At 45.1% G+C, this 20,607-nt stretch overlaps 1 protein-coding gene across 1 annotated transcript; it reads right to left on the bottom strand.

The window, feature by feature from the left end:
- Positions 1-1,957: 1,957 nt before the first annotated feature.
- CXCL17 (C-X-C motif chemokine ligand 17) lies at positions 1,958-20,392 on the bottom strand. The gene is made up of 4 exons (XM_070397892.1): positions 20,142-20,392; positions 4,558-4,638; positions 3,531-3,632; positions 1,958-2,600 (listed from the first exon to the last, which is right to left on the bottom strand). Exons 1-4 carry the CDS (start codon positions 20,215-20,217, stop codon positions 2,503-2,505), a joined length of 357 nt encoding a protein of 118 aa, XP_070253993.1. The 5' UTR covers positions 20,218-20,392; the 3' UTR covers positions 1,958-2,502.
- Positions 20,393-20,607: the final 215 nt, after the last annotated feature.

The following is a 20,607-nucleotide window of genomic DNA, read 5'->3' on the forward strand; positions in this document are numbered from 1 at the left end:
TCAAGAAATGTCTTCCACTCCGAGGCAGGCCGCTGTATGGATAGTTCGTGAAGTTTTGATAGAAATCCCCACTCGCTCAAAGATCCCCGCTGGGACTTGTCTGGAGCTGTTTGCTGGCCATTAGGGTCTGACTGTCCTGCTTTCTCTTGGGGCATAGGTTCAGTTTGGGAAGGAGGTGTTGATCCAGCTTCTTGCTGAGCTAGAGGTGGCTCTACTGAGCCAGGTCCTGGCTGAGCCACATGTTCCTCTTCCACTTCTGGCTCCTGTTGAGTTCTAGATTCTTTTTCTGTCCCAGGACCTTGCTGTGAGGCAGCTCCCTCTGGAGTGAAGGGCACCCTTTGGATGGGAGGTGATTGCTGTGGTGCAGGCTCCTGTGGGGCAAGGAGTTCCTGCTGTAAAGCGGATTTTTGTTGGGCTCTAGTTTCTTGCTGGGATTCAGCTTCAGGTTGGGCAAGGGACTCCTGCTGAGTGAGGGGTCTTTGCTGGGAAGCAGGCTCCTGTTGGGTATTGGGTCCCTGCTGAGTCGTAGATGCTGGCTGTGCTGTGGGTGTCTTTTCTGGGCCAGGCTCTGGCTGGGTGATAGGTATCTGGTGTGGCTCAGGTTCCCAGTCAGGACTAGATACTGACTTAGAACCTGGGTCCACTGTTGTTAATTCCCTCATGGGAGATGTTGCTCTCCCAGGCTTCATCCTTCTGGCCCCCACCAGGCCTCCTTTGTTACAGATGCCTCATTGATTCCTCATGATGACACCTCTCTTTGGGTTCCACTCCTTTATCCTGGCATTTCTGGTCTTTTTTAGGCAGTTGGCAAGTGGGCTGGCCACTGCTGGCCCCCACTCCTGTGGATTAGAAACAGGAGGAGGCTGGTTGCCCACCACTCTTCTACCAGAGGGGAGGGGCTTGCCCTTTTGTGTCATAAATAGGGCCCCACCCTACTCACCACTCAGTTAAAATGCTTTTGTTTTCCTTTTCTTATAAGGCAGCATCCAACTTAGTCCTCTGGGATGACAGAAGCCAGATTCTGGATGAGTGTTCCTTTTTTTTTTTCTTCCCTTCTGATGTTTGAGGAAAGGATCAGAGGGGGAAGCTGTCTCTGTACTGCAGTAATAATCTTTTCCTCTTTATTTATACTTTCAAATGGTTGCCAGTTTAATTTCCTTATATTATTACTCTATAATTTCACTCCCATGTTAAAAAAATGAATGATGGCCTCTCATTTGAACAGCTTGAAGCCCTTTTCAATGGTATTTGAGATCTTCCACACTATCTCTCTAGCTCTGAATCTATGGTTCTGCATATATGTCTTCTGTACTAGTTTGGAAACTCACAGAGTACAATGACCCTTGATGAAGATGATGATGATGATGATAACCACAAATCCTAAAGGTGTTCTATATACTAGGAAATTACCTAGTATATAGTTTTTTAGACCTATATTATCTTTAACTAGAGGCCTGGTGCATGAAATTCATGCACGGGGGCGGAGGAGTCCCTCAGCCTGGCCTGCACCCTCTCGCAATCTGGGACTCCTGGCTCCTAACTGCTTACCTGCCTGTTTGCCTGATCACCCCTAACCACTTGCCTGCCTGATCTCCCCTAACCGCCTCTGCCTCAGCCCCTGCCGCTTCATCCGGAATGACATCCAGAAGGTCGTTCGGCTGTCCAGTCTAATTAGCATATTACACTTTTATTATTATAGATAAGACCGTGTCTGATTCATTGGTATACCTATTTTCTTTGTCCCACTTATCTCTTACCTTAGAAAGGTTGGTTGAAAGAGTAAAAGAATAAAAAATTTGACAGGAAAGACACACACACACAGCGCTATTTGGTGTGAAGAAGTATGTGTAGATGTAGAATCTGGGTTGAATTTGTAGTGAACAAGGAAAAGTGGGTCATCTGGATTGAATGCGAGTTGCTAGACCCCTTTTGAAAGAAATGATTTTGGCCTATTACACTCTTTTCAAAATATATTTTTATTGATTTCAGAGAGGAAGGGAGAGGGAGAGAGAGAAACATCAATGATGACAGAGAATCATTGGTTGGCTGACTCCTGCATGCCCCCCACTGGGGATCTAGCCTGGAACCTGGTCATGTGCCCTGACCCGGATCGAACCATGACCTCCTGGTTCATACATAGGTTGACCCTCAACCATGAGCCACATTTGCTGGGCCCTATTACATCTAAAAATATTTATTGACTTATGTTTGCTACTTGCCTGGTTGTATTTAAGGTCAGATGGAACCAGGGGGGAGCCAGGATTCCTGGTTTCTTTCAGGTAATTAAGTTTAAATGAAGCCTGAGTAATGAGAGGGTACAGGAAAAGACTGACAAGAAAAAGCACTAGAGGGAACAATAATCAAAATAATCTTGGGAAAAATGCTGTGTGAGAACCCTGGAATGATTTAGAGAGTGGGGACAAGGAGAGGGAGTTGAGGTGGGAGAAGAACATTCTCTTTTGACTAAGAATGTTTCATTGGGAGAGCAGGCTCTCAGAGTTCCTATAGAGGCAGAGTAAAGCTTGCTAGCTGACAGCGTTTGATAAATTGCTGGCAGGCTCTGGAGTGCTTGTTTGGCTTCCTGTGGTGCCTTTGGTGCCCTAGGGTGAAAATAAAGGGGAGACACTAGTGTTAAAAAATTTTTAAATTTATTTTTTATGAGAGCTTTTAAGATTATAAAAGTAAGACTCATCCAGTGGAAAATAATTAAAACAAAAAAATATATGCAGTAAAAAATGTAAAAGGACAACTCTCCCCCAATTCCACTCCCCATTCCCAAGAAAAAACTACTGTTAATATCTTACTATATAGTTTCCCATATCTTTTTTTATGTAAACTATTAAGTTTACTTTAAAAAATAAAAATGAGCCCTAGCCAGTTTGGCTCAGTGGATAGAGTGTCAGGTAGGGGCGCAAATGGGAGGCAACGAATCTATGTGTCTCTCTCACATTGATGTTTCCCTCAATGTGAAATTTTCCTCAATAAATTATTTAGGAATATATATATATATATTCCTAAATAATTTAGTTTAATTTTGCCTATTTTAAAATATACTTTTAATTGATTTCAGAAAGGAAGAGAGAGGGAGAGAGAGATAGAAACATCAATGATGAGAATCATTAATTGGCTGCCTCCTACACGCCCTCCTAATGGGGATTGAGCCGGCAACCCGGGCATTGACCCGGAATCCAACTGTGACCTTCTGGCTCATAGGTCAACATTCAACCACTAAGCCATACTGGTTGGGTGACACCGGTGTCGTTTTCAGAGATCAATGATCAGGTCCCACTTTGATAAGCAATGGGGTTCTAAAATCTAAGACTTGGTTAAACCTCTCTAGTATTAGTAGAATTGTATCCTGCTTTTCTTCCTCTTCCTGTTTCCCCACAAGTTGACACAAGTAGAAAGCACTGAGATGTTTATCCTGGTCTCCATTTCACCTCTATTGTCTGTTCTCAGCCCCTGCTTCATTCCTAGTTGATTACACTGAGTGACTCTGGTTTAAGAAGTTTCATTCTTTTGAAACTTACTGGTTTTCTTCATGTTGCCCTTCAAATGATCACAGGGACACTGCTTTTTTGGAAGCGTGGGCACTGCCATGAGTTTTCTTTTAGGAGCTCTCAGGAACCAATCTGAAATAACAGGGTTGCTGCTTAGATGGGAGGATTAGCATGTTTGAGAGTAGGGAGTAAGGTAGGGCTTTACTTGCCATCTTTGCTTTTTTTAATACTGCAATAGGATGGGGAAAAGGGTCAACATGGAACAGTGGAGGTATCCAGTTATAAATATACTAGTGGCCCAGTGCATGAATTTGTGCATGGGTGGGGTCCGGCAGGCCCGCCCCGATTGGGGCTGATTGGGCCAGGCTGGTGGAGGGGGAGAGGGGGGAGGGGATGCGGGAGGTTGGCTGGCTGGTCCTGCCCCTGATCAGGGTGTGTGTGTGTGTGTGTGGGGGGGTGATCAGGGACAGGGCTGGCCGGGGGGAGGGGCCTCGGGTGGTTGGTCAGCTGGCCCTGCTCTGCCCCCGCTCCCTCCAGTCAAGTTCTCGGTCGAACTCCTGGCATATTAGGCTTTGCATATTAAGCTTTTATTATATAGGATTTCTGAGCATTTTTTTTCTGATCTGTGTTAGCAAGAATTTAGTGGCAGGTGTGGAGAAGGCAGCAGGATATCATTAGGGAGACTAAAAAATGAAGAATAAGACATAGGTGTCAGCCTTCCAGTAGCTGCTTTACCTGGAGCAAGCCATTTTGCCTGATTTCAGTCTTACCTGTGAGTAAAATAAGGTTGAGAATAAGATCCAGGAAGCTTTTGGAAGGTGGCCCTGGGTTCTTAGGGAAAAAATAAGGGGGAGTTGGCAGGCAGAGATTTAGACCTTGGAGGAGTCAGGCCTTCTTAGGAGACTCCAGAAGAAAACAAGTGTTGCTGCATGTGGTGGGCTGGTGCAGATAGGAATGGGTAAGTCAGCTCAGCTAACTTCTGCACTGGTCTCAGGGACTCAAGGGAGAGGATCGGGGTATCAATGGTGATCACTGTTGTTGAGACTGAGTTACTGACCTTTGCACTCACATTCTTGGCCACCTTCCTGGAGCCACCTCCCAGAAGACTGGCGTTTGTCCTTGTGGCCTCTGGCGACTCCTATTGAAAGTAAACAGGTCACTTCCAGACACTGGAAAGGAAAAGGGCCAACAGAAATGATCCCCCAGCATTGTGCTACCTAGTTTAGCTCAGTTCCATTTCTTTTCCATTTTTTTTACTTAGGGATCTAGTAGTATTTTAACTCAAGTACTGAAGAGTATTTTAAATGGATAAGGAATTGAGGTTGAAAATCCAGTCTAGAGAAAAGTTTAGCTGGAGGTAAGTAGACAAAGAATGTCTTCTGGCTGGAAGAGAGGACAGAGATGGGGCTTAATCAAGACCCCCCCACCCCCCTCAACACACACAATAAAATCCTCATAACTTAAGGAACAAGCAGATTATTCCATAAACCCATCAGGATCTTCACCTGACCTCTAAGTTTGCTGTATTTGAATCCCTAATCCCAGTCCAACTATAAAAATATGATATTTACCTTTGCTCCCCTGAAACAAAGGCCATTCCTCTTTTGGCCTCTATTCAGGTATGTCTTATCACCTGATGCTTTTCTATTCCCATTTTGTGATAACTAAAATATTTTCATGATAATCAAAGGATGATGGTTTATATATAGACTTGAGGTTCTGGAGCTAGAACCAGGCCGAGGTGATTATCCTCTGTATAGTAGTTTTGGCTGTTCCTGTCAGAAATAATTATTCCTTCACATGGTTCACCATCATATTTGAGTGCAGTTCTATTTTTGCACCATTATAGTTTTTTGTTTGAAATCTGTTGTGAATTGAATTGTGTCCCTTTCAAAATTCTTGTTGAAACCCTAACCCTCAATACCTCAGAATGACTGTATTTGGAGATAGGGCCATTAAAGAGGGGATTGAGTAAAAATGAAGTTGTTTTGGTGGGTCCTAATCCAATCTGACTGGAGTCCTTACAAGAAGATATCTGAACACATAAAGAAACACTATGGATGTATGTGTACAGAGGAATGACCAAGAAGAGGTCCATTTGCAAGCCTAGGAGAGAGGCTTCATAAGAAACCAAACCAACTCCTAGCTTCTAGAACTGTGAGACAGTATTTTGCTACGGCAGCCCTAGCAAACTAAAAATCTTTTTCCCTTCTAGACTCTGAACCAGTAGCTAAGTAGTCATTCAGTTGCATGTTCCTGACACATGGTAGGCACTTGGTAAATATTTGTTCAATAGTGAGTGGATAAGCTGTTTAGAGAGGGCCCTTAGAGATCATCTGGTTCAGTTCAGGTCTCCTGTTTCCCAGACTTGTGCCCTTTCTACCACCAAGATGGAGGGTGTTGCATCATTTCCTCAAGTGCTGGTTTTTAAATGTTTTTATGTGCTGTTAAAAGTAATTTAAACAGACATAGCCCCTGCCATGTAAACTTTTCTAACACTTTATTCTCTCCTGACTTCTCCTAGTTCCAGGGAAAAGCCCCCGAATATTAGAGCCAGAGGAATCTTGTTTGGATCTCTTCATTGAAAAGCTTTTTGTTTTTTCATTCTAAATGTAATATAACTACATTAGAGAAAATTTGGAAAGTACAAATAAAGAAATCTTTATTCTTACCAACTGTTGGTATTTTGGTATGTTTCTTGCATATAATTTTCTTTATATAGTGATAACCATAGTACCGTTATGTGAACAAATTTTTTTTTGTTTACTTTGTAAGCATGTTGCAATGTCACCTGAGGATATTTTTTCACTGATTTTTTTTGTTTTTGTTTTTAGAGAGAGTGGAGGGGAGGGAGAAGATGGGGCGGGGGGTGGGGGGGGGAGAGAAACACCAATGCGAGAGAGACATATCAATTGGCTGCCTCACTCATGTGCCTTGACTGGGGATGGGGATCAAGCCTGCAATCCAGGTTTGCACCCTTAACCAAGAATCAAACCCACAACGTTTCGGTCCTTGGGCCGATGCTCTAACTACTGAGCAACCGGCTAGGATGACATCTTTGTTTTTAAAAATGGCATAACACTCCCAACAAGTATATGTGCTCCAACTTATTTAACTTTTCTTCCATTGCAGAATATTTAGATTGCTTTATTTTTGGATATTGATAAATTTGTGTGCTTGTACCTATTTTCTAAATTTTGTATTATTGTCTTGGGCAAAATTTCCTAAAATGGAATTTCTGGATCAAAAGTTAAGAACAGATCTATGTTTCTTGGTATCATTACTAAATTGCTTTTATTTTTTAAAAAATTTATTGATTTTAAGAGAGAGGGGAGAGAGAAACATATATCTATTGTTCTACTTATTTATACATTTATTGTGTAAATGTATAAATACATTTATACATTATTGTAGAGGCCTAGTGCACGAAATTCGTGCAGGGGAGTGTCCCTCAGCCCCGCCTGCACCCTCTCACAATCCGGGAGCCCTGGGATAGGGTCCCTAGGCCTGGCCGGCGATCAGACCTATCGGGGCTTTCCTTCCTCCAGCTGCCAGCAGCTGGCTCTGCCCCTGCCATTGCCACTACTTGCTATCTGTGTGGCACTGTCCCCCCTCCCTCCCCACCAGTTGCCTCCCTCTGTAGGCAACAGGTGTGGGGTGCGATTGCTTGGCTGTCTTGGGCCTCCCTCTGTGGGGCAATCACTGGCTGGCCCCGCACACCTGCCACAGCATCACTGGCTGGTGGCCTGGGTCTCCCTCTGTGAGGTGATCCATCGTGGGGGGGCCCCCAGATTGATCGTTCTGCAGAGGGAGGCCCCACCCTCCTGTCATAGCAGAGGGAGGCCCGCCCAACTGGTTCCACAATGGATTGCTCTGCCGAGAGTGGCCTGGGCCTCCCTCTTTGGGGCAATCGCGGAGTCCCCCCTCCTCCATCGATAGCCCCGCTAGCTGGTGCCCTGGGCCTCCCTCTGCGGGATGATTGATCGTGGAGCTCCCTCATCGTTCGGCAGAGGGTGGCCTGGGCCTCCCTCTGCGGGGGGGGGGGGGGGGGGGGATCATGGGGTGATGGCGGGGCCCCCTGACCAATCGCATCGCACCTGCCTTGGCTGGCCTGGCGCCAGTGCATGTCATAGCGTGGTTGTCTGGAAGGTCATCTGGATGGTCGTTTTGCTGTTCAGTTGATTTGTATATTACACTTTTATTATTATAGATTATTATTTTTTTAAATCCTCACCTGAGGATATTTTTCTATTGATTTTTAGAGAGAGTGGAAGAGAGAGGGAAAGACAGAGAAATATCGATGTGAGAGAAGCACATTGATTGGTTGCCTCCTGCACAAGCCCCAGCCAGGGAGGAGCCTGCAACTGAGGTACATGCCCTTGATTAGAATCGAATCTGGGACCCTTTGGTCTGCAGGCCAATGCTTTATCCACTGGGCAAAACTGGCTAGAATGGTTGATTCTTTTATGTGCCTTGGGATCAAATTCGCAACCTTGGTGTATCAGGGTGATGCTCCAACCAACAGAGCTACCCGGCAAGGGCCCCAAATTGCTAATGAAATCACTATCTCTCATTTTTCAGAGGCCCAGAGAGAGCAAACGAAAGGGCCACATTCATAAAGGTAATGGAGACACATCTAGAGCTAAAATTCGGGTCCAAGAGTTGTACTTTCTGCAGCCCTATTTGACCGTAACATCATGGTGTGACTAAAAATGAAATGGTATGTTTGCTATAGCATTTATGGACTATCTTTATGATTTTTGCTATAGCTTGTACCACCTCTACTGTTTACTTCATACTTTTTCTTTAAATTTAATTTATTTAAAAACAACCTTATACTATGGAATATTAATTATGAGGTTATGGGTTTGATTACGTGCTTAGGTTTTTTCTAACATGCATTAAATTAAACATAACTACTAAAATAAAAGCCACTTTATGCTTAATCTAAAATTAGTTTTGAAAATTACTGACACAGTGGAATAAGCATGGACTTTATATCCAATTGGATCTGGGGTTAACTGCTTGCTCTGCCACTTAACTATGTAGTCTTGGACAAGTCACTTAGCTTCTTTGATTGTTGGTTTTCTGATTTGGAAAATGAATAAATGAGATACTGTGAGTGCCCAGTGCTCAAGCAGGAGTTCAGTACATGGTAGTTTGTTTTTTTAAGTCCTCACCTGAGGATATTTTTTCGTTGATTTCTAGAAAGAGTGAAATGGAGGGAGGAAGAAGGGAGGGAGGGAGGTGGGATGGGAGAGAGAGAGAGAGAGAGAGAGATTGGGAGAGAGAGAGATTGGTTGCCTCCGTGGTTGCTTCCCTCACATGCCCCTACTGGGGCTGGGGAACCTGCAACCTGCAATCTTGACCAGAATTGAATCTGAGACCCTTCTGTCTGAAGGCCGACACTCTAACCACTGAGAAAAACTGGAACTTTGGCCAGGGCAATAGTTTTTATTGTGGTTGTAATTGCTGACTTCTAGTTAATGCCCAAAGAGAGGGTCTATGCTGGAATATTAGGCTTGTTACTTTTTGCTGACTTATATGTGTAAAGAAGCTATTCCACTTGTTAGGACTCATGGTAAATCTATCATTATTTTAATTCCTTAGTTCCACCACATATTAGCTTTGTAATTTTGGACAACTTGCTTAACTTTTCTGTACTGGATTTGTAGAATGGGACTAGTAGAGCATTAGTGTGTATATGGATACACTTATTTCCTGGCTCTATCTACTAGAGAGCCTGGAAGCAATAGCACCTAGAAGCAATGGGCAATTCTCCTATGAAAGAAATCAGGGCTCCTTGAAGAAATGGCTGATTCCTGACCTGGGGCAGGTAAATATAAGATAAGCCTGAAACATCTTGTGGTGTCAGGACTGCTAAAAAATGACATGTTAAAAAGACAGCCCAGCCTGTGTGGCTCAGTGGTGACCCATGAACCAAGAAGTCACTGGTTCAATTCCCTGTCATGGCACATGCCCTGGTTGCGGGCTCCATCCCCAGTAGGGGGCGTGCAGGAAACAGCTGATCTATGATGATGTTTCTCTCATCAATGTTTCCATCTAGCTATCCCTCTTCCTTCTTCTCTGTCTAAAATCAATAAAAATATATCTATAATAATAAAAGTGTAATATGCTAATTAGACTGGATGACCTTCTAGACGAAGCTGGGGTTGCCAGGGAAGCCTGGGTCCCGGGTGCCAGAGGGAAGCTGGTGTCAGCAGTTGGGGGAAGGAAGGCCTACTCTTACACAAATTTCGTGCATCGGGCCTCTAGTAAAAAAATAAAAAGGCATAGAAACCAACTTATAGGAGCTCTCAATGGCTAGTTTTGGGACAATATGAACAACATGATAAAGAATGATAGTAATGGATTATATAATCCATAAACATGAATCTTTACTTATATTAATAAATAATTGAATAAATAAATGGGAGAGAAGGAAAAGTTCTTCCTTATAGAATTCCAATTAATAAATGTAGAAGGAATGATGGAAATAGAAAACCACCATTTGACTAATGGCATAGAAATACTTGTTGTAGGCAGGAATCATCAATGAATTTTAAAAATTAATGGTCAAATGGACATAAGACACTGCAGGGTAGGGGAGGCCGGGGGAATGTCAAGGGGCAGGGAGAAGGAGACATATGTAATACTCTTTGTAATAATTTAAGCAATAAAAAAACCAAAAGACAAATATTTCTTGAATATTAAAAATATTAATGGTCAAAAGTATGATGAAAAGAAACAGGCTATTTACAGAGTCTCAAAGTATCTCTTTACAAGATACAATGGCAAAAATAGTAACTTCACAGTAGAGCAATCTGGCAGACACCACCTTAACCAAGTGTTCAAAGTAAACATCACCAGTAATGAGAGATATTGATATCATGGGCCTTCAGATGTGGTGTACTGAGAAGGCACACATCACTTTTGTGGTGTTCTTGCTAAAAATGCATAATCTGAACTTAATCATGAAGAAACATCAGACAAACCCAAACTGAGGGAAGTTCTTCAAAATATCTGATTAGTAGTCTTTAAAAGTGTCAAGGCCATGAAAGACAAGGAAAGCTGAAAAGACTCTAGATTAGAGGAGACCAAGGAGACATGATAACTTTATTCAGTGTTGGCTCCTGGAGTGGATTCTGGACTAGGAAAAGGACATTAATGGGATGATTAGAAAATTTTAAATACTTGTACATTAGTTAATAGTGTTGTGTCAACATATTACGGTTATGTAAGATGTTATTTGAAAAAAACTGGATGGATATACTCTGATTAGTTTTACAACATTTTTGAAAATCTGAAATGTAAAAAGTTAAGAATTTACAAAATAGGTTATGCCTGGCATATAGGAGTGTCAGCTAATATTATAAGTAATTTTAAAATTAACTAGAGGCCCAGTCCATGGAATTCATGCAAGGGGTTGTGGGGGTGGGGGGCATCCCTCAGCCCAGTCTGCACCCTTTCGCAATCCGGGACCCCTCAGGAGGTGTCTGACTGCTGGTGGATCGGGCCTAAACTGACAGTCAGACATCCCTCTTGCAATCCTGGACCACTGACTCCTAACTGCTCACCTGCCTGTCTGCCTGACTGCCCCTAACCACTCTGCCTGCCTGCCTGATCTCCCTTAACCACTTGCCTGCCTGCCTGATTGCCCCTAACTGCCTCTGCCTCAGCCCCTGCTTCATCCGGAATGACGTCAGGAAGGTCGTTCAGCTATCTGGTCTAATTAGCATATTACGCTTTTATTATTATAGATAAGTAATTTTATAAATAATGAGTAAACTGTTATAATAAGTAATTTATTTCCTAACATTCTCTATATTCTCACTTATCTTACCCCCTCCTGTGAAAAGCATATTTTGCATATATGTGGTTATTTTAAGAGATAAAGTATGAAATTTTATTTTGAGAATTTTTTTGGGGGGGGCGATGGTGGAGCATCATTTTCTCTAGCCAGAGTTAGCCTGCTCTGGCAATACTATGCTTGGCTGGGAAACAAGCCTTGAGCCTGGCCTCCACTGATTTAATAAGGTTTTTAATAGCGTCACTTGGCAGTACAGTGAGCTTTCTTGATTCATTGCCCTTGTGCTTTAGGAGCTACTTTATACATTAAACAAAAAAAGTTTTTATTGATTTTAGAGAGAGAGGAAAGGAGAGAGATAGAGAGATAGAAACATTGATGAGAGAAAGACATCGATTGGCTGCCTCCTGCATGCCCCTGCTACTGGGGATCAAGTCCACAACTTGGGCATGTGCCCTGACCAGAATCTGACCTGGAATCTAACCGGGACCTCTTGGTTCATGGGTTGACACTCAACCACTGAGCCACAGTAACTGGGCTAGAAATTTTACTCAATCCATTTATTCACTTTTTTCTAGGTACACATTATAGATTATTTAATCTTCACAAAAATTCTATGTGCTAACTATCATCATTTTTATTCATTTTAATATAATAAAACTGAAACTCAAAAGAGTGAAGCAACTTGTCCAGGGTTGCAAAGTAAGTGGAAGAGCCAGGATTTGGATCTAGATTCCCCTGGCTTCAAGGCTGAAGTGTAGGTAAGTCTAAACGTGGAGGGAGAAACCAAGATGGCGGCATAGGTAAACACCGGAGATTGCTGCCTCGCACAACCACTTCAAAAATACAACTGCCGAAACCGGTTTGGCTCAGTGGATAGAGCGTCGGCCTGCGGACTGAAGGGTCCCGGGTTTGATTCCGGTCAAGGGCATGTACGTTGGTTGCGGCCACATCCCCAGTAGGAGATGTGCAGGAGGCAGCTGGTCGATGTTTCTCTCTCATCGATGTTTCTAACTCTCTATCTCTCTCTCTCTTCCTCTCTGTAAAATATCAATAAAATATGTTAAAAAAAAAATACAACTAAAAGATGGAACGGACATCATCCAGAACCACAGGAAGGCTAGCTGAGTGGAAATTCTACAACTAGAAGGAAAGAGAAAAGCATACCAGAAATAAAATAAAAAGGTGCGGAGGTGCATGCGGAGAGGGCTGGTGGCTGAAGACATGGTTGTCTTTTCCAATCGGGAGGGAGTCTCAAGCTCTGAGCTCCAGTTCCAGGCAAGTCTCTGGGGACCCAGACTCATACTGGAGAAACGGGACTGCCTGGCATCGGTCAGAACTCGAGGGCAGCTTTCTCTTGGAGGTGCTTCCAGCGATTGCCGAGACACTGAGAAGCAGGGCCTCTGAGGGCAGGACTGAGAGCAGCCATAACTGCTTGCTCCGCCCTGTTGATCCCCTGGGACCCCGCCCCGCCCAAGCCGTCCACGGAGGCTTTTGCATATGAAAGGCCGGGCCCTTTGCAATCTGAAAATTACTTAATAAACTGCAGCTGGCCCAAGGCCCCACAGCAACTTGCATTGCTTCACAGCTGGCTCCTGCTGGGTAGCCTCAGGAAGAGGCTAGATTAGCACCTCCTTAGAGATCCAGGAGCCAGTGTGCCTGGTGGTCAGAGTGGGACCATCCAGATTTCAGCTCCTCGGATCCATAAAGGACACACTCAGGGGGCAGACTCAGTGAGCACCAAAGCCCCACTGAAGCAAGTCTTGTCCCAGAGGGGTGTCTCTAGCACAGAAGTTCTCCCACTGCAGAAACAGCTGATTCTCACAGCCAATTGGCGTGGAGGTCAACCCCTCCCAGTGTTACCTACAACAATCAAGGCTTAACTACAACAAGACTGTGCACAAAGCCCACAAGGGGGTGCACCAAGAGTGTCTACCTCAGGTAATTGGGGAGGCTGAGCCACTGGGCCCTATAGGACACTTAGCACAGAAAGACACTCTATGGACACAGCGAAGTATAAAAAATGCCGAGACAAAAAAACAGGACACAAATGACAGAAATGGAGGAAAGCAAACTACTGGATATAGAGTTCAAAACCACACTTTTAAGGTTTTTCAAGAATTTTCTAGGAACCGCCGATAAACTTAATGAGACCCTCAAGAAATCTAGTGAGACCCTCGATGTTGTGATAAAGGACCAACTAGAAATTAAGCATACACTGACTGAAATAAAGAATATTATACAGACTCCCAACAGCAGACCAGAGGATCGCAAGAATCAAGTCAAAGATTTGAAATATGAAGAAGCAAAAAACACCCAACCGGAAAAGCAAAATGAAAAAAGAATCCAAAAATACAAAGATAGTGTAAGGAGCCTCTGGGACAGCTTCAAGCATGCCAACATCCGAATTATAGGGGTGCCAGAAGAAGAGAGAGAGAGCAAGATATTGAAAACCTATTTGAAGAAATAATGACAGAAAACTTCCCCTACCTGGAGAAAGAAATGGACTTACAAGTCCAGGAAGCACAGAGAACCCCAAACAAAAGGAATCCAAAGAGGACCACACCAAGACACATCATAATTAAAATGCCAAGAGCAAAAGACAAACAGAGTATCCTAAAAGCAGCAAGAGAAAGAAAGTCAGTTACCTACAAGGGAGTACCCATATGACTGTCAGCTGATTTCTCAACAGAAACTTTGCAGGCCAGAAGGGAGTGGCAAGAAATATTCAAAGTGATGAATAGCAAGAATCTACAACCAAGATTACTTTATCCAGCAAAGCTATCACTCAGAATTGAAGGTCAGATAAAGAGCTTCACAGATAAGGAAAAGCTAAAGGGGTTCATCACCACTAAATCAGTATTATATGAAATGCTGAAAGGTATCCTTTAAGAAGAGGAAGAAGAAGAAAAAGGTAAAGATACAAATTATGAACAACAAATACACATCTATCAACAAGTGAATCTAAAAATCAAGTGAATAAATAATCTGATGAACAGAATAAACTGGTGATTATAATAGAATCAGGGGCATAGAAAGGGAGTGGACTGACTATTCTTGGGTGGGAAAGGGGTGTGGGGGATTTGGGAAGAGACTGGACAAAAATCGTGCACCTATGGATGAGGACAGTGTGTGTGTGTGTGGGGTGAGGGCGGAGGGTGGGAGGGGAACCGGGTGGAGGGGAGCTATGGTGGGAAAAAAGAAGAACAACTGTAGTAATCTGAACAATAAAGATTTAATTAAAAAAAAGATTAAGGACAATTAAAAAAAAAAGTCTAAACGTGGAACAGGCTTGAGAACTATTTGTATAGAGAAGTGGTTCTCAACTGGGGAGTGAATTCACCCTCCATGGACCATGGCAATGTCTAGAGATATTTTTGGCTATCTTAAGGGGTGGAGAGGCTGCTATTGGCATCTAGTGGGTAGAAGTCACAAGGATGCTGCTAAACATCTTACAATGCAGAGAATAGTCCCCTACAACAAAGAATTATCCAGTTCCAAATGTTAATAGAGTTGCTATCAAACCTTAGGGTAGTGTGTTCAAGGGCACCTGGGAATTTATTCTTTCACTTAGCAAATATTTACTGAGGGATATGGAAATAATACACTAGATTACAAGGAGATTATAGTCTAGAAGGGGAGGAGATAAAGGTATGAGAGGCAGATCAACACCTTTAGTGTAAGGTAGAATATGATAAGTGCAAGAGAGTCAACTGAGGGCTAAGCATGCACACAGAAGGTAGAACTCACTTCTAGTCATGGGAGGAAACAAGGGAGGCTGTAGAGAGGAGGTGGTTTTGAAGTTGGGTATATGAGCAAAATTGAGCTGGTGGAAAAGTACAAGATCTTTATATATATACTAGAGGCCCGGTGCACAAAAATTTGTGCACTCGGGAGGGTCCCTCAGCCCGGTCTGTGCCCTCTCAAAGTCTGGGATCCCTTGGGGAATGACCACCTGCTGGCTTAGGCCCGCTTCCTGGGGGGTTGGGCCTAAGCTGGCAGTCAGACATCCCTCTGGCAGCCCGGGAGCCCTCGGGGGATGTCCACTTGCAAGCGGGGAGCAGGCCTAGCTGCAGTCAGACATCCTTAGCGCTGTTGAGGAGGCGGGTATGAGAGGCTCCCACCACCACTGCTGTACTGGCAGCCGTCAGCCAGGCTTGTGGCTGAGCAGAGCTCCCCCTGTGGGAGCACACTGACCACCAGGGGGCAGCTTCTGCATTGAGCGTCTGCCCCCTGGTGGTCAGTGTGTGTCATAGTGACCAGTGATTCCCAGTTGCTCTGCTGTTAGGGTCAATTTGCATATTACCCTTTTATTATATAGGATAGAGGCCTGGTGCATGGGTGGGGGCTGGCTGGTTTGCCCTGAAGGGTATCCCAGATCAGGGTGGGGGTCCCGCTGGGTGCCTGGCCAGCCTGGGTGAGGGGCTGAGGGCCGTTTTCAGACTGGCCACACCCCCTTCAGGGTGGGATCCCCACTGGGGTGCCTGGCCAGCCTGGGTGAGGGGTTGAGGGCCGTTTTCAGGCTGGCTACACCCCCTTCAGGGTGGGGGTCCCTGCTGGGGTGCCTGGCCATCCTGGGTGAGGGGCTGATGGCTGTTTGCAGGCTGGCCACAGCCCCCAGCCACCCAAGCTCCCAGTGGAGGCTGGCTGGAAGCAGGTATCTGGGATTTATTTAGCTTCTATAATTGAAAATTTGTTGCCTTTTGTGGAGGCCACAGCTGGCCAGAGCAGGCGGGAAGCTAGGCTTCCTCCATCACCGGGTCAACCAAGCCTCCTGCTTGCTCCAGCTCCGTGGCTGCCAGCCGCCATCTTGGTTGGGTTAATTTGCATATAGTCGCTCTGATTGGCTGGTGGGCATGACTTAAGGCGTAGCGAAGGTATGGTCAATTTGCATGTTTGTTCTTTATTAGTGTAGACTAGAAAATTCATGCACTGGACAGGGAGTCCCTCAGCTGGGCCAGCCCCCTCTCACAGTCCGGGAGATCTCAGGGGCGGGAGGTGACCTGGCAATCAGGGGAAGGCGATGCCTGCATCACACCTCTGCTGCTGCCACTGCTGGCAGCGCAAGCCTCGACCAGCCCTGGTTACCTGAGCCATCTGAGGCTTGCCTGTGCCTTGGGCCTGCCCTGGGCAGCTGGGCAGCCGACATCCAAGGTTTGCCTGCTCCTCGGGCCAGCCCTGGGCGGCTGGGAGCTGAGGGAATGTCTGGCTGCGTCATGCGCCTGCCGCCCCTCCCCCCCACCAGCTGGGCTGAAAGGACTGTGGGACTCTGGCAGGGCTGAGAGGACTAGGCGCCACCATCTTGTGGCTATGGGTGCTGCCATCTTTGTGACAGTGTGATGGTCAATTTGCATATTACCTCTTTATTAGATAAGATACTAGTGGCCTGGTGCACGAATTTATGCACATTGAAAGGAAATTAATTAGAAGAAATATTTTGATATCACTATTTGCCCTTCTCTATAATAGAAGTGTCAACCAAATTCACGATTGACAATGACAGATGGAAACACACACACGTGAGATTGGCACCAATGAGAGCTTTATATGTACAGTGGTGCCTTGACTTTAATTCGTTCTGAGACCGAGCTTGTTAAGGAGCTCGTTAAGTCAAATTACTCTGTCAACTCAATGCAAAAAATTAGCTGAGAGACAGCTGGTATCTCAAAAAACTCGTTAGCCGGGACACTCGTAAGTGAAGGCCCCACTGTATTGTGCATGGTGTGAGTCAACTTAGCCTTTTATATATATAGATAAACTTGCTTAATTAGACCTGCTTTCTGATTTAGCTAAACTTTTTCCATCCCAGTGAAGCACCCCAACTTTTTCAGGTAATTTCAAGGTCCACCATTTCTTACTTCTTTTTAGTTGGGTCAAGTTTCTAAGCTTTCTAAGTCTCCATTTTCCAGCTAATGAAAAGAAAATAGAATTCTACTGAGTCTCCTATCTACCTACTCCAGGACTTCTGTGAGGATCAAATGAGATGAGGCATGGGAAAACACTTCACAGACATTTGGTTGAAGGGTAAAATGTTTTCACCTGTGTTCCTGGAACTCCAAGGAGGCTAGTCGCTAGGGAGAGGAAGCCAGGTGTTGCTACATGACATCATTAACCAGCATCCACAGCAACTGTTTCCAGGCTGGGCTGGGCTGTGGGCTGCATTTTGCACCATGGGGTGTTGGCAGTGTCGGCTGCAATTTAGTGGGCTGTCACTCCAGGGTGAGGGTGGGGCCTGTGTCCCACTTGGGGGAAGCTGAGTGTTGCTTTCTGGGCGCCAGGTCCGAGGTGCCGTTTTTTTCTGTGCACATCATGGCAGCTCCTGCATTGAGCATCTGCCCCCTGGTGGTCAGTGTGCATCATAGTGACCAGTCGGAAGGTGGGAAGGACACTTAGCATCTCTATATATAAAAGCCTAAGTGACTGGTGGACCGGTACCTATGACGTGCACTGACCACCAGGGGGCATACGTTCAACACAGGTGCTGCCCCCTGGTGGTCATTGTGCTCCCACAGCAGGAGCGCTGCTCAGCTGACCAACAGGCGCCAGACATGAGGCTCACAGCTGGTGAGCGCTGCTGTGGTGGCACAAGCCTCTCCCACCTTCGTGGCAGCACTACTGAGCAGCAGAGGTGGCAGGCGCAGTGGGACCAGGATGAGTGGGAGCCCGGCTCGGGCTCCGGTTCCTCCCCAGCTGCCTGCCGCATCATGCACTACTACATCCCTCGGGGGATGTCGGACTGCTGATTTGGGCCCCATCCCCGCAGACTGGGCATCCCCTAAGGGGTCCCGGATTGCAAGAGGGCGCAGGCCAGGCTGAGGGACCCCACCGGTGCATGAATCCGTGCACCAGGCCTCTAGTATATATATATTTTAGAGAGGAAGGGAGAGGGAAAGAGATAGAAAGATCAATTTTGAGAGGGAATCATTGATTGGATGCCTCCTGCATGCCCCCTATTGGGATTCGAGCCCACAACCCCAGGCATGTGCCCTTGACTGGAATCAAACCCAGGACCCTTCAGTCCACAGGCCAATGCTCTATCAACTCAGCCAAACCAGCTAGAGCAGCACAAGACCTTTTTAGGGAACAAAGTGTAGTTTAGGTGGAGCATAGAGCATTTGGTAGTGAGTTGGAGGGGGTGGACTGGAAAGGCAGGTTGTGGCTAGAGCTTTGTAATTATTTTTCCTTTTTTGAATATATTTTTATTGATTTCAGAGAGGAAGGGAGAAGGAGATTTAGAAACATCAATGATGAGAGAGAATCATTGATTGGCTGCCTTTTGCACGCCCCCTCTTGAGGATCGAGCCTGCAATCCAGGCATGTGCCCTTGACTGGAATCGAACCCAGGACCCTTCAGTCCTCAGGCTGATGCTCTTTCCACTGAGCAAAACTGGCCAGGGCATGGCTGGAGTTTGAATCCAGGCTGAGGACTCTAGGTTGAGGACTCTAACCTTGGTGTCTGCCATAGTAATGGAAAAACCTTCTCTTCCAGAATGGTGGGCTAAGCCATGGGGCCCAGTAGCCTCCAGAAAGCACCTCTCTATAAGGAAGAAGAAATTGGGGTGGAGTCGGACTCTTATTTTGTTAATCCTCACTGGAGGATATTTTTTCCATTGATTTATTTCTAGAGAAAGTGGAAGGGATGGAGGAGGGGGCAAGAGAGAGAGAAACATCGACTCAAGAGAGACACATCGATTCATTGCCTCCTGCACCTGCCCCTACTGGGGCTGGGGAACCAGCAACCCAGGTACCTGACCTTGACTAGGAATTGAAACCATGACCCTTTGGTCTGTAGGCCGAGGCTCCAACCACTGAGCAAAACTGGCCAGGGCTGGAGTGAACTCTTGATTTTAGGACCAAGTTCATGCTGAGTATGTAACAAAGCTATTTCACTCAAAGTAGCCCTTGGGGAGATGATTCTCTCAAGTATAAACATCCATGAGGATGAGCTCTCTTCTGCATGGGTTTTCTGCTAAGAGCTGAATGACCGGAACTGTTTAAAAAACCCTAACCAAGACCTAGCCGGTTTGGCTCAGTGGATAGATCATGGGCCTTTGGACTGAATGGTCCCAGGATCCATTTTGGTCAAGGGCACAAGCCCTGGTTGCAGGCTCGATCCCCAGTAGGGGGCGTGCAGGAGGCAGCCAATCAATAATCCTCTCTCATCATTGATTTTTCTATCTCTCCCTCCCCCTTCCTCTCTGAAATCAATAAAAATATATTTAAAAATAAATAAATAAATAACCCTAATCAAGAGCTGCTTCAAAAGGTTGAGCTATCAGAACAGGGGTTGGTATGGCTAGCTTTTCAAATATAGATACTATCTGGTGGTATGATTTTTCTGGTTTATTATTTTGCCATTAAATCGCATTATAATTGTTGGTGGGTTGTCTAGTGCACTCTAAAGAATATAAGCAAGGACTTCCTTATTTTCTACAAATGTACAACTGCTCTCAACACCTTTACACCACTGCCACCAAGATTGGCTGTGGGGAAATTCATTATTTTGCTGGAAGAGAGATCTGGGGGAGATGTAGGAGATCAGATCTTTGCTGAGCCAATTTTTAAAATTTTTCTTTGCCAGCTACAGTTTCAGACATTTTCATATACACTATCTCATTTGACTCTCACAACACTCTTTGGATGTAAGTACAGTTTTCTCCCTTTTGTAAATGAGGAAATAGGTGTTGAGATAGGCTAACTTACCTCAAATCCTGTAGTTAAAAGGAGCTACGTTTTAATGCAGGTTGTTGTTTTTTGCCAAATTTTCTTTTTTTGTTTGCCACATTCTCCCCCCGCCCCACCTCCCACTTTTATAGAAAATTAATGTTATTTACCTGGATTTGGGTTGCTAGAGACCACGGACATCAGCACTAATGGCAGCAACAGGAGAAAAGAGATTAGAACTTTCATTGTGACCGTTGGTGCTGCTGTAAATTGCTTGAAGAGGGTGTGGAAGGTTCCCAGTTAGAGGCTCTGGACTTTTTGGGATGACTCAGGCCGCTGTACTTGGCTTGTTGGTTTGTGCTTTAATCCTAGGCCAGTGTTCCCATTTGAGGAGGAGAACAGGTAAGTGACGCTGGCTTTGTTAGGTAACAGGTTAGAGTAGACCACGTGCTTTACGGGAATCTGGGAGGTAAAACTGGCCAAACAAAAGACATGAAGCATTCTTAAGAATTTAAGAAGTAACTGATAACTTGGCAACTATACTTGTTCCCTCCCCTCTCCCTCCCACCTCCAATGTGTTATGATTTCTTCCTTAAGTCTTTTTGCTCCTTTGAACTTCCTTATACCTTTCAGAGA

Source organism: Myotis yumanensis, unplaced genomic scaffold, assembly GCF_028538775.1.
Source record: "Myotis yumanensis isolate MYYU_CA2020_CCGP unplaced genomic scaffold, mMyoYum1.0.hap1 SCAF_18, whole genome shotgun sequence".
In the NCBI taxonomy this organism is placed as follows: Eukaryota; Metazoa; Chordata; class Mammalia; order Chiroptera; family Vespertilionidae; genus Myotis; species Myotis yumanensis.

Bases quoted from the DNA above. Each gene is read 5' to 3' on its own strand.
- CXCL17 (XM_070397892.1), bottom strand. From the start codon at position 20,217: ATGAAAGTTCTAATCTCTTTTCTCCTGTTGCTGCCATTAGTGCTGATG. The intron at 4,639-20,141 runs GTAAATAACATT...TACTTTCAATAG, and splicing joins CTCTAGCAACCCAAATCCAG to GAGTCGCCAGAGGCCACAAG. The intron at 2,601-3,530 runs GTAAGTTTCAAA...TTTTCACCCTAG, and splicing joins GGGCAACATGAAGAAAACCA to GGCACCAAAGGCACCACAGG.